General features: G+C 56.5%; 1 protein-coding gene across 3 annotated transcripts in view; it reads right to left on the minus strand.

Moving 5' to 3' along the window:
- The window catches only part of KSR2 (kinase suppressor of ras 2), an 88,363-nt gene that overhangs the window by 67,374 nt on the left and 7,098 nt on the right, over nucleotides 1-13,891 (minus strand). For all 3 annotated transcript variants that reach the window (XM_042805244.1, XM_033001369.2, XM_042805243.1), the window contains exons 2-4: nucleotides 13,532-13,672; nucleotides 12,547-12,697; nucleotides 4,499-5,003 (exon numbers count right to left, since the gene is read on the minus strand). In XM_042805244.1, the coding sequence (XP_042661178.1) occupies nucleotides 4,499-5,003; nucleotides 12,547-12,697; nucleotides 13,532-13,672 (797 nt within the window). The remainder of the gene's footprint in view (nucleotides 1-4,498; nucleotides 5,004-12,546; nucleotides 12,698-13,531; nucleotides 13,673-13,891) is intronic.

A 13,891-nucleotide genomic window follows, 5' to 3' on the forward strand; every position in this document is an offset into this window, starting at 1 on the left:
AATGTCAGAGAGACACCAGGCACAAGAGCTATCTCAATGTTGCTCTTTCGAATCCAGCCCACGCGGAATATCAAATAATTGATCTACCTGGTGGAAGCGCTGATTGGAATTGATACAAGGGAAAAACATCATTATCAAGGTTGCAGAGCAGCAGAATAAATGACCTATCACTCAGAAGCATTTAAGACCAGCATAGATGATTAACTCTGAGGGACAGTCTAACCTGCAGGCTGCTCAGTGTGATGGGGATGGTGGACAAGACCTCTGGTCCTGGGTTTCTGCAAGCCTATGACTCACTCTTTCACCTCTCTGCCTAGATGCCCCAAGTAGGATCCTACCCAAGACTTGGCCAAGTGCTATAGGAAAAACCCTCTTCTCAGGGGTTTCTCTGTTACGTGAGATAAACACCCACAACAGAAAAATTTTCAAGTTAGAGTTGCTTTGGAGTTGGAAATAATACAAGGGAGAAGAGAAATTTAAAAAAAAAGATACGTGCTCTATCACTAGATCAGATGTGAACTTCACATCTGACTTCATCCATCCAGGATATCCTCATCCTGATGTTGAAAACCAGCACCAAAAAACAACCTCAGTGCCAACAAGGCTAAAGGCGAGGAAGTCAACCATCAGAAGGCTTTGGGTAAACAGACTTTTCCACTGGAATACCTAACCCTATCTCCATCCACGCCTTGAATGTAATGGCAACGATACAGGATAAGAAGACTTCATTGAAACCTTACTCAAAATAAAGCTGTCTCAAGCTGGAGGAGCCTCCTCTCATCCCAAACCTGACCTAGGTACACCATGAAACTCCATGTCCTCTCCAGCAGCTGCTTCATGTTAGCCCTCGGGAGAGTTCAGCATTTCCTCCGGGGCTCAGCTCTGCCAGGTCACGCTGCTTTAATTCTCTACTGAAACGCTCCGATCCTCCCGCCCCAGCTGCTTGCCGGAGGCTATTCTTTGAAGGCCATGGAGTTCATGACTTTGACCATACACTGGGGTGGCAAAAGGAACCACAACTGGAAAGCGGATGAGATTTTGAGCTCACCTCCACTTCACACGGGTCTAGGGATGAAGACCACTCAACCACTGCTTCGGGGCAGGACACCCCAGGGCAGATCTTGCCTCCAAAGGGCTATTTTGTACACACCCTTCCAAGGGTTAACACACGCTCTTGAGCTTATTCTTAACTAGCTTGACTTGTGTTCCCCAACTAATGTATTTTTAAGACCTTCCGTTCAGAGTTTGGTTTTTTTCTGACTTCTTGCTGATGAATAATCATTAACTATCCATGAAAGATTTAAGTGGCCCATGGAATTCATGAGGTATTAAATGGGGATTATATTATCAACTACTCTAAATGTTTTGTTTCCGTTTCAAGACCATTCATGAGATGTTTATGGATTGTGGATTTATGGAAGCCAGGGGATCTTTTTAGGAGTAATGTTCCATACCCCAGAGTTATGGTCAACAGCTGGAGGCTCCGTGTAGGAAAATCTGAGGCTGTAAGCTCAAAAAATTTAACCCCTGCTCCAGAAGGTCTTGGCATACAAAAACGATGGATTAAACCCTAGAGGTAATACCTGAAACACAAAATGTAAGCAAATTTATCAGCTGTTTTCAAGTACATGGTGGCCTTGCTCCAGAGAGGACCTGGTCGCTGCCTCTGGATCTCCCATATATATGGTGGTGTTTTATTTCTGTGCCTCCAATGAAATGGAAAAGTCTTTGGTGGCAGCCCTGCAGTGCCCCAGCAGCTTCCCTCCAACAATATTGACCCACAGCTCATGGGGAGAGAGCTTTTTGCTTTTGCCAAGGGCAACCCTGGCTCACCAGAGCCCATTTCACCCCCATCCTGAGATGAGGCATGCCAGGTGAGGAGATAAATCAGCCTGAGGAACACCAACCTACTTCTTGGGAGGGTTTTGGATAGGTCCCACCAAAAAGTGGTCTGCAAAGAGGCAGTATGGGGGTAGATCTAGACCCAAAATTGCCCCAGGAGATCCCACCTAGCACTTGGGGTCCCTATCAGTGTCCCCATACTATCAGCTCTCCAGGTCTAGCAACTCTTTCCATGCTGGGGCACGGTACAGAGAACAGAAAGCCACATTTCGAAGGCAACCAAGAGCCCACTGGCACAGCTAAAACTAGAAGGGGCTGATCAGAGCAGGCTTGAAATTGTATTTCAGGGATGAGCTCCATTGCATATTTGAGGTCAGGAGGAAACCTCCCTCCTGCGCAGAGCTCAGACACTGCAGAAGTCATGACATTGGAAAAAAAAAAACCAAACCAACTCACCAACACACGTTCATTGCATGGACTCGACCATAAAATAAAAATTAGCTGATAAAATCCCCAAAAAGCTAAATTTTCTCTCTGCCAGGCAAAGCAGTAGCCACCGCATCCAGGCTAATTAACAGCTAAAACTTCAGCATGCCTCTGCTAGAGAAAAAGGGAAAAAAGAAGCTGCTAATGCACTAATTACTATCCCGAAACACTAATGGGATTAGCAAGCAGGATTTAGTGGTTGCCTCCTGAAAAATCATTAAGTGCCATTAGAGAAAATTAACCTCCCCAGTTCTCCGAGCGGCTTCCAGCAGCCTGGGTCCTTCCGCACTGACACGATGAACCCCCAGTAGGATGTTAGCACAATGCACAACGGAGCCCTGTTAATATTGGCTCTCTCTTTCCCCTATTAATTCACTAACCATGAATTAAAGTTGCCCAGAACCATCGGGAAGGGGAGCACCAGAGGCACTGGGCAAACTGGCCATGGTCAGGCAAAGACTGAAGGAAGGCAGAGAGCGATGAAGGAAGAGGGGACATGACCATGTTCATGCAAACCCTGTTAAATATTTCCTTCTCCACACCCTGCGCTGCTCTTTCCCCTTGCAGGAAAGTCAAGGCATCCCGTCCCCAGCTGGCTTGGGGAATCACTGGCCAAAGGCTTTGCTGGAGTAAGGACCAGACACCCTCCAGGTCCAAACCTCGCCCCAGATCCGTGTCAGGGTGACCTGGGGTGTGCAATGACCAGAGTGGGGATCAGACGGCTTGGGAGAACCAAAGGCAGGCTTCACCCTCAGTGAGACCCGCTGTGTGGGCGAAGGGTAAAGCCTGGACCAGCTGCCCAAATGCAAAAAAAAAAAAGTACGAGAGGAGACAGGCTGCTCGCTAAGGCTTTGCTCCTGCAAACGCGGTGATGCTCGCCGGGGACGGACCAAAGTAAATACAACTTTCCGGTGGCTAAGCACAAAGGGGAGGGTGGCCTTACAGGAGGCACTGTCCAGCTGAAATAAATTCATTTCCAAAAGCTAAAAGCCGTTAGAGACTGGAAGCTCCCAGCCCAGGGGAGAAGGATGACCGCCCTCGTTCCGCACAACGACCGCAGCCCGGCGGCTGCCGCAGCGGGGAAACAAATGACACCGCGATGCTGCTGCCACCGATACATCTGTCACCCCCAAACCCCCTCTGCTCTGCCGCTGCCCAGAGAGGGCGAGGCAAGGGTCTGGCAGCCGGGAGCACGCCGTGCAGGCAGCAGATTTTAACCCTTCACATGCCTCAGCCAGAGCTGCCTCAGCATCACGGCTGCCGCCGGGGCTGGACAGGAGGGTCTGCCGGCAGCCTGCCACTGCCATGCCAGGGTACCCTGGGCTTTCCCCTGCTCCCACCACATTCCTCAGGGCACTCTGCCCGGGCCTTTTTTTTTTTTTTCTAAGAACCCTACATTTGTGGGCAAACAGAGCAGCTTGTCCAGGGGTTCCTGTTTGGAGAAGCTAGCAGGGACCAGCCGTGCTCCATCTCGACATCCTCAGGGAGAGGAGACGATGCCTCAAGGTGGCCACCGGTCCCCTCTGCCACCCCACACAGAGGCAACAGAAGGGCTTTCTGAGCACAGCCACCAGAAAGGCCTGAAGGAGATGGAGAGGGAGCGTGCTGGTGCCTGCGAGCCCTTTCCCTGCACATCAGCAGCCTCTGCCGGCACCGGAGCTGCAGAGCAAGAGCAGCAGGAAGGAGCTGTGGCATGGCCAGAGCCCGAAGAGCCCTCTGCAAGCACCATCAGGGGGGGAAAAGGATGCTGGGGAGGTCTCTCGAATATAGTGTTATTTCCACAAGGCTTTATCTATCCATAGATGCACGTTTCAGCTGAAAGATGATTCTTCCCATCTCGCTCTCGCATGTGCTCACACCCGCACACAGCTCTTAGGGCCAGATTGTGCATCCCCGTGCCTCAGCTGTGAAATCTCACCCAGCCCTGGAGCCCCTCAGCGCTCTCCATCCGCCCCCTCTGCTCCCAAAGTGAGGTCCCAGGGGAGCAAATCAGATGCCATTCCAGAAGCATCCCCATTGCCTGCTAGAGCTGCGAAGTTCAAAAAAAAAAAAAAAAAAAAAAAAAGACACCACACCCCAACATTTAGGGACCAAAGCAGTTTTCCAAAGGAGCCGGGATGGGGTTCATCACCCCACCGCACACCAGCAGCACCCCGGGGCACCCACTTACTTGGGGGTGTGCGCCTCGTCCACGCGATGCCCCAGCTGGAACTCGTGGGATTTGCTCCGGTGCAGCGCGGTGAAGCCGGGGATGAGATGGATCAGTTTTCGCGACGAGGGCGGGGGTGTCCCGGGGGGCTTCAGTTTATTCCTCCGTCGTACCGGCGGCGTGCCCGGCGGCGTCATCATGGTCACGATGTTGGGGGTACGCGGAGGGGTGTGAGCGGCGTGCCGCTGGCGCGGGGAGGGCGGCAGGGACCGGTGGCCGGATTCCATGGGCGGGCACAGCCCCGGGTGACCCTCCACGGTCAGCCTGTCCACGTGGGTGTACATGGGTCCGTGGGGCGAGCCCGCGTGGCAGTGATGCTGCCCGCACTTGGGTTGGACCTTGGGGCTCTGCGAGAGGTGCGTCCTGCCCCACTGCCCCGGCTCCGGCTGGCACCCGGGGCTGTTCTCCTTCCCCGGCTCCGTCGTGGGCCACTGGATGGTCCAATCCTGCTTGGAGAGGCTGCCGCCTGCGACAGAGCACACAGACACGGCCATGCGGCGTGGCAGAAACCGCACGGGGCAGAGGGGGGCGTGTGTCGTGTCCCCCCCCCCCCCCGCTGACACTACATCCCCCCGCCTCTGAAACGCCAGCAAGAAGTTTCTCCGTCGTTATGCACGTGCGAAGCCGCCAAGCAGGCGCTTTGCAAGGGTTAGCGAGGTGCTTTGCCCACGTTTCCCCACCTGCTGAGCCCCACCCCCCCACCCCCCCCCCCCACGCGTGTCCCCCACTGTCACCACAGCTTCCCAACACCACCCCAAAGTGTGGCATGGGGATGGGACGCCCCTTGCCTGGCCAAGGCTGATGCCCCCATCTCACCCCTGCAAACCCGACCCCCCCCCCCCGCCCCGTGCCACCCAGTTGTGCCATTTGCATAAACGAGGGGGGATTATAATTAAGTGGGGCTCCTCTCTGCTTCTAATTATTCATCTCCACTGGCGCAGAGATGAGTAAAGGGCTGTCGGCAGCAACTTCACAGAGCCAAAGTGATGGACCCAATTTAAGGTCCCTGTGCCGACTCCTTTTGATCGCCTCCGCTATGAAACCCAACATAAAACCATAATCTCTTTATTTTAAAAAGCTTCCTTCCCCATCCCCTTTTTGATTATTAATTGCCTGGCCGCTTCTCTCCCCAGCCTTTTCAAGGGAAACATTTTATTTCAAGCTCCAGAGGAAAAGTAAAGGAGGAAAGGGCTTTGGAAATGAAAGCTGTAGGATTGGATTGACAAAAGGTCTGGGGGAAAAGGCAGACAAGGAGTTTTCTTGAATTGCTCTCCCAAAGCAGAAAATAAAAATAAAAAGTAAAGCAAGTCCTATCCAGCTGCTTTTAGAGTTCCTCTCCAGCTGCTGCAAAAAACGTTTCGACCCAGCAAGAAGCTCATTAAAAAGTTAATGCCCTTCCTCAAATTTTAATTAATTAAGGAAAAAAATCCTGCTTAAGGAAAGCCCTGCCTCTGCCTGCATGGAGCCGCCAGGATGGAGCTGCACCTCCAAAGCCACCGCAGGCACACAGCGGAGCCCCCTCCTCGCCAAAACAGCCCAGCCCAAGCGGGGACACGGCGGGGGACGAGTTGGAGCGTGTCACACCCCTCCAGAACACAGCTCTGCACGGCGTCGTGTCACCTGCTGCCAGGCCACCCTGCCCGCGGGCACCCGCACCCAGGTGCCAGCAGAGCTGGGTGCTCAACCCCGTGCCAGGCAGCCGGGCTGTCTCCTTGTCCCCAAGGGCCACCGGTGGCCACCGGTCCCCGAGGCCACCCGGGCTGGTGGAATGGGGAAGGTGCAGCCGTGGCCGTGCACGGGCACAGGTCGGGGAGGACACAACGCCATGAATTAAATCCTCCCGCAAGCCATCGACCCCTCCGGTCAATCAACCCCCACCCAGGGATTTGCAAATCAGCATGCATGTATGCAAACCAAGCAGCTCCTCCATTGGTTGCTCTGCATGCATAGATTTACATAACTCAAAACTGCCCGGATGCTGCAGGCCCGGCAGCATCCCCGCGCTCCCACCCCCAGCAGTAATTAGCAGCAGTTAACGAAGAAGGAAAGCCAAGGCTGCTTCCCGCAACCCAAAGCTCGGCCGTGGCATCGTGGCCACCGCGTCCCCCCCTCGCTGCCACCCCCTTCGACGCTCGGCTGTGTCGTAACACGACTGATGCACTCGAGAGCAAAAATAACCTGTTATGGGGCTGGTGGGTGCGTCAGGGCTAAAAATACCCCGGATAAGCTGGAGAAATGTATTTTCAACACACAGCTTACAGGCACGCTGCAGGTAGCGGGCACTCCACTTGATGAGATATGCTTAAACTGAAAATGCACTTGAAAGGAAAAAAAAAAAAAAAAAAAGCAACAAAAAACCCCCAAGCTCTTCTTTCTGCAAAGCGTGTTAAACGCTTTCGGATTTCACTCCCTCCCAGGGCTCCCCCGGGCGTTGCTGCTCTGCCAGAGCCGATTCCCAGGCGGAAAAGCAAGGGAAGAGCTTGTACAGAAGCAAACTCCCCTTTGCCCAGTTTTCCCCCAGGCTCTGCCTGCCTCGACAGTGCTGCAAGGGTGCCTGTTCGCTCATAAAAGCCTATTTGTTTTCTTTAGATAGGGAATATTAATTGTATAATGAAATAAGCATCAGCTACAGCTGCCCACCAGCCCTCCGACCCCACAGGCCACCGAGCCCTGGTCACCAGCGCAAAGGGAGAGATGCTCCCCTTGGCCAAATTTGGCTTTATTAATCCCCTCGGTGCTGTTGCTGCCTCCCCACTTAGTCCAGCCTCCTTCATTCCACCATACTTAATTAGGGAAGAAGCTTTTTCTGAACCACTTCATTAAAATCAACAAGAAAACAAACTCCTGGGAGGAGGCAGAGAGGAGCACCTGCTGCCGGGATGCAGCTCGTAGATCAAGAAATGCAGAGAGATGGCAAAATGTCACCAGAAAAGCTGTTTTCCCCCTGTTCCAAAAGACAAATAGCAAGTTTTGCTTTGATTTCCCCAAACAAAATGCTGGGAATGATTTGCTTCGGGAGCTGGGGGCAGCGGGCCCCATCCAAAGGAGGAGTCATACCCGAAGCAGCCCCGCACCCCGACTGCTCCTTGGGGGATGCTGTGACCACTCGCTTTCCTTCCCCAAAGGCAGCACTCAGATCACCCCGTGGAGACGTGCCCAAAACCACAGCAAGGTCTCGGCTTGCTTTAGAGCGAGGGGAACCCCCACGGCTGCAGCCGCCTCTCCCGGCAGCCGCATCCCAGCGATCGCACCCTTGCCGTGGGGCGAAATAAACCCCGGCATCACCCAGCCCTTCAGCCCCGCCGCGCCAGGGGGATGGCTCTGCGGGCACGGGGACACCGGAGGGACCGACTCTGCAAACCTTTACAGCCAGCACAGCTGTCAAATTTTCCCCAAATGAGGACGCTCACTGTTTTTTTCCTGTTGTTGCTCATCGCCCTGCCCGACCCTGCACTGTCCCCAAGCCACCCGCAGCCCTCCCAGGGCCAGGACGACTCATAAATATTCAGCTCCGGATCATTTTTCCCCGTAGGACAGTTAATAACCTCCATGCATAACTCACTAGTCACACACCATCAACTCCTCAATCCACAGCGGCCCCGCTCAGCTCTTACTTAATATTAAATTAATCCCGCTTTGAGTTCAAAACTGACGCCCTGGCTGCTAATAAAATACTGCTGCCAAGTATAAGGTTTCGCAGCCGAGAAAAATCCGATACAGACTTGTTAACACAATAAAGCAGGTGCTTAATATAGGGTTGCCGCTATATTTGATAAATATAACATGCTTTTAGTTTCTAAGATGCTCCAGGGCTTTCCCTGCCCCTGGAGCTGCCCCCAGGATGCTTGATTTGGGAAGGGGCTCCTTCCCCGCCGTCAAATCCCGTCCTGGCAAAATTCATCGCCATTTAAGCGATGAAATAGCATCCTTCTTCCGCCCCGCCTCCTCCTCAGCCCCCACGCCCAGGCAGAATTGGCCTGGGAAATTAGATGTCTCTAATTAACAACTCAATAAATAAAGATTGATGGAAAAGGTTAATACTGTACCTCATTCCTGCTTTATTAATACTAATCTTGGCTTCTAGAAATCGACCACTACTGCATTTGCAAAGAAATTACATGATGTCTTAAAGAGGCAGCAACTTGTTCATTAATTATATTTCCAGACTAGGACCATCTCTTGATTTACAAGAGGATAAAATGTAGATGAAAAAAACACGTCCATCACAGCATGGTACATCTGGGGTTCCTTCTGGAGGGGCTACAATAACCCAACGGACCGGAGTTCTCAGCACTGCATCCTGAGAGAGCATCGCTGCCATTCTGGGATGTTTCCCAACACCCACCCCCTTCCCAGCACCTTCCCATTCAGCACCCAGCCGGCTCCTCGGGGCCATGCAAACCTCCCGGGTACCTGGCTGGGGGGGTCCAGCTGGGTGTAACACAGATCTCCCTGGGAGCTGCAAGGATCAGGGCAACACATCTAGCAGGTAATTTCGAGAATCCTTGACAGAGGGTTGGTGGTGCATCAGATGGAGCCCCAGGGGACAAGGGGAGACTGAGGGGATGTACACTTGCCGGGCTCGAAGTGAGCCGGGCCAGCTCTCAAAGCCAGCGTAGACCTTCCCTGCCCAAGCTTGAAGACAGGGCAAGGCTGGTGGCCAGACACTGAGACGTGGAGCCAGCCAGCAGGTCAGCATCTGCTGAAATGCAGCTGAGAGAGGGAAGGATGGAGGGATGGATGGATGGATGGATGGATGGATGGATGGATGGATGGATGGATGGATGGATGGATGGATGGATGGATGGATGGATGGGTGGGTGGATGGGTGGGTGGGTGGATGGATGGGTGGATGGATGGGTGGATGGGTGGATGGATGGATGGAAGCAGCACAGCATTGCCTTAGTGCACCCCAGATGTGAGAGCTACAGCCCCATTGCTGCATGGTGCCAGCTGCCCCCCGCAGCACAGGGGGACATTGCCAACGTACCAGAAGCGCTGCTCTGCCCGTCCCTGCAGCCCACCGAAACGTGCTGCCTGGACCCTGGGGCATCTCGGACCTGACCTTGAGCAGCTGGATGGGATGATCTGCTCCTACCACCTGACCTCAGCCTGGGGCAGCTAGCGAGCATCTCACCCTGATCTGGCCAGAGGTACCACCGCTCTCATCTCCTCAGCAACAGAAGAGGGGCAGGGGCTGTGCTCCCCCTCTCCCAGTGGGCAAAAAGCAGGGGAAGTGCTGAGACAGGGCCATTTGACCAGGCAAAGTCTCTGCCAGGCAGGAAAACACCAGCGCAGAGTCAGGGGACATGCAGCTGTCCTGAGCGAGACACAAGGAGACCATCTGCCAAGCTGGGTGCAGCTTTCTGCATCCAAATCCGATAGAAATTCAGGGAGATTTGGTCTCCTCCGCTGCCTGGGGAGCTCCTGCATCCCTCGGGGCTGGCAGGGGCTCTGCAGTGCCCCAGGCTGCCTGTCCCCTCCCTGTCCCCAAGGCTTGTGCCATCCACCCGACAACGTGCCCAGGGGTTTCTCCGCCAGCGTGCACTCGTGGTGCCGGGGACCATTGCACTGCAGAGCCCGAGCCTCCGGCCCCGGCGGAGCAGGAACGGCCACTGCAGCATCTCTGCAATGCCGGAGGGATGAAACAGCAGCCCCCGCCGCGCAGCCCAGCCCGCAGCGCCCCCCCCCCCCCCCCCCCCGGGAGCGGCGCGATGATGGATGGAGTTAAATGGAGCGCTGGGGAAGGCAAAGACGCGCCGTGCCTGGATAGCAGCGAACTCCCCCCTGCGGGGACCCAATGGGCCACCAAGCTACGTCCCGCTGGGAGGGCTGGCAGCCCCATCACCTGCCCCATTAAAAAGCAAATCGAGCAGCAAGCAACCTGCAGACTCCCAGTACCCCCCCATCTCTGCCCATCAGAAACCACCGGAGGGGCAGAAGATGTTTGAGCATCTTCACCGCAGCTGCTGAGCCAAAGTTCGTGCGGATTTTCCAAAACACAGGTCCCATCAGGGCGCAGGGGAATTCCCTTGGCCGAGGGAGCAGAGGGGCAGGAAGGGGAACGCAGGGGCTGGGCTGAGCCAGTGCAGTGAGCAAAACAGTATTTGTTTGCAACGGTGTTTAAAAGTCAAAGGTGTTTAAACAAAGAGCAGGCTGAGAGCCTTCCCTAGGCTCCAAGGGAGGCATTGATGCCCTTCCTCAAATAGCGGAGAGACTTAGCGAAAATGCCAAAGGGAAGGAGGGCAGGAGCACAGGCAGGAGCCGGATTTAGGGAGTTAAAGAGCGCAGGGGACTCGTGCTCTGCAGGAAATGTCAGGCTGGGTTCAGCCGTCCCCACCCCACTGCTGCTCCTGCACAGGGGTGGCAGCATGCGGTGGTGGGGGCCCTGTGCTGCCGTCCCCCCACGGGCTGGCCCTGCCACACTGTGCCACGCCACGTGGGAAGCCCAGAGAAACCACAGGACCCACGGTGGGTGGAGGTGGCCAAGACCCCTCCAGGGCAGGGGGTTGGGACCCCCCAGCCTGGGACATGTCATGCCAAGCGGTGGTAATGCAGGGACACTGCCGGTCCCTGAAAGCCGCTTCTTGGGGAAACCATGTCACAGCACCCTCCTCACCAACAGCCCGGTCCCCCTCCTGTCCCCAGGGGCTGCTCTGAACCTGCAAAGCCCAGCCAAAAACCCAGCAGGGCTCATCCTCCAGCCCTTGGGATGCAGCTGTGCTGGAGAAGCCCTTCAAGAGGGGACGGGAGCCAGGCAGAGGGGTCTGGGGTCCCCAAACCCCACGGGTCTGGCAGGACTGGGGTCCTCCTAAAGGTCAAGGCCACACACGCTGCCAGGCCAGAGCTCCCAGCGGGGATCACAACTAAACCAGCCCACTGCCGTCACCCCAGGATGGGAGCAGGAGGGAGCCCTTGGGAAAGGGACAGCGCGGGGTTTAGACTGTAAAATGGGGTTTCACCGTTTCCCTCAGCTGCTCCAAAAGGGAACATCCCCTCCCCGAGGCAGCCCCTGTGCTGGCAGTGCTCCCCCGAGCAGGCACCAAAGCACCGGTTCAGCAGTGGGGAAGGGCCATGCCGGCAGGATACGGTCCCTGTTGCGCGTGGGGAGGTGAGGCTGGGCCGCTCCTTGGGGGGCACATGTGTAGAAAAGAGCCCCCCTCCTCGCCCCTAGGCCAGGCCCTGTCGCCAGCAGCCCCGGGGGAAGGGAGCCCTCGGCCCCAGCACCCAAGGCTCTGCTGACCTGGGACAAGGTGCCAGGAGAGCCGGATCCCGCACAGCCACCCGCTGCATCGCTCGCCCCCTTCCCCACGCAAACCCACGCACGGCTGCAGCCCCCGGCCCCGCTCCCCTCGCAGGCTGCCAAGCGCAGATGAAGCCAGAGCGGCTCTTGCTCCGTGCAGCCGGCCTCTGCAGCGCGGAGCAATGCTGCCACCGCCCGGGGACCCGCCAGCTCAGCACCCGCACCCCAGCACCAGCACCCATACCCCCACACCCAGGGGAAGGGGAAGCAGGGCTTGTGCATGCCCTGGGAAGGGGCTTTGGGCACGGGGGCTTGGCTCTGCAGCCAGCCGAGAGAAGAGATGCTGAGCGGTAGGAGCTTGCTGAGACTCAGGGGCTTTTTCCTGAGTCTGCTCTCTGTGCTCCTGCACGCAAGAGGGGTCGGAGGGATGCCGTAAGAAACGCTGTGCCCTCCTCGGGCGAAGCCTCCCTGCAGAGAACCGACAACTCATCACTTCCTAGAGAGGTGAGCCCCCACCCCCCCCCCCCACCCCGTGCCGTGCGCTCCCGAGCCGCAGGGACACGCCAGCGCAGAGATGTCCCCTGCGGGCAGTGGGTGCTCAACCATCCCCCAGGGATGCCGGAGCTCTGAACCCACTGAGAAGACCCTTCAAACGCCACTGACACATTAAAGCCACGCTCCTGGTGTCACCGCAACGGGACGGTGCCGTTCAGCCCGACCGGCTCAAGGGGGGCCTGGCCAGAGGGTAGAAGGGTGCCTGACTCACCGGACTTGTGGACGCTGCGGAGGCAGGAGAGGGAGGCGTTCAGGCGGGCACACTCCTCGCTGTTGGCCCCAAACTTCTCCACGGTCGCACAGACCTGGTCATCGGTCATGTCCAGCAGCTCCTCCAGGCTCAGCTGCCCGGGGGCGATTTCCTGATGGGGAAGGAACAGGACAGGAGTGAGACAGGAGGAATAAACCATCCCGGAGCATCCTCTAACCAGCACCTCAGGGCACACAGATGCCCTGTTTGTGTCACAGACCCGAAAGCCACTCATTTTCCATCTCAACCCACGTGAAAACCCAGAGGGCACAGCTTGAGCCTCAGCTATATCTCAAGGTTTTTTGCAGTCTCAAGTATATCCAGACCCAGCTCAACACTGGGACATCTGGGGGCACACCAGAAAAACCTGTCCCTGCCCTAAGCACACACAGGGACTGGCAGCTTCAGCACAGACTTTCCTTTTCCCCAGGAGGGCTGTTAAGCGAGCACCCCCCTCACTGCACCCATCACCTGCAGGAGCCCAAGACGTGGCAGAAGGATGCTGTGACCTGCCATGGTACCACAATGCTGTGATGGGGACAGGGGGGACCCCCTCTTGGCGGGGGGCAGCACCCATGAAGTCTCCCCGGCACTCATGTCCGTCAGTGGGAAGAGCAATGGGGTGTCTTCACTGGTGGGTGGAGGAGAGCTGCGGGGTGGCTCTGGCCAGCATGTCCCACCACGGCCTTGCAGCACCTTTCCATGCAGTAAAACAACCTAGTCCCTCTGCTCTGGTCCCCACCGCCAGCACTGTCCCCTCCAGCCTGCCCCAGGGCCCAAACACACGGCTTCAAGCCAACCCCCATCTCGGAAAAAAACTGCCCCCCTTGCCCAGTTTTGCTCAAGGATCCCACAACCCCCCAGGAAAAGCATTGCTGGGGAGGTTCAGCACCCAAACCCACAGTGGGACCCTTCCCGCTCCGGTGCAGTTGATGCCAGCCCGTACCTCCATCACCTCCTTGCGGATGTCGACGATGCGGAACCAGTGCAGGAGCTGGGGGAAGCCCTCCAGCTTGGCATTGCGCTCCTGCAAGGCCACCTTCCTCTTGCAGGACAGCTGCCGGCTGAAGTACTTGACCAGCTTGCTCTGGAAGAGAAGGCGAAAACCCCATGGGACCCCCTGCCATGACCCCCCATTCCACCCCACGGCAGGAGGGGGACGCAGGAGGGGGTGACCACAGGCAGTTTGGGCTCTGTCTTCCCTCTGCCCAATCCCCAGGGCACACACAGCCCCTCCTGCCCTCCAAACACCACCTGTGGCCAAGCTTCTGCAGCCAAGGACCCCTTTGGCATCCAGCTGCGTGTC

This window comes from Tyto alba, unplaced genomic scaffold (assembly GCF_018691265.1).
Source record: "Tyto alba isolate M040663 unplaced genomic scaffold, T.alba_DEE_v4.0 Super-Scaffold_44, whole genome shotgun sequence".
NCBI classification, from domain to species: domain Eukaryota; kingdom Metazoa; phylum Chordata; class Aves; order Strigiformes; family Tytonidae; genus Tyto; species Tyto alba.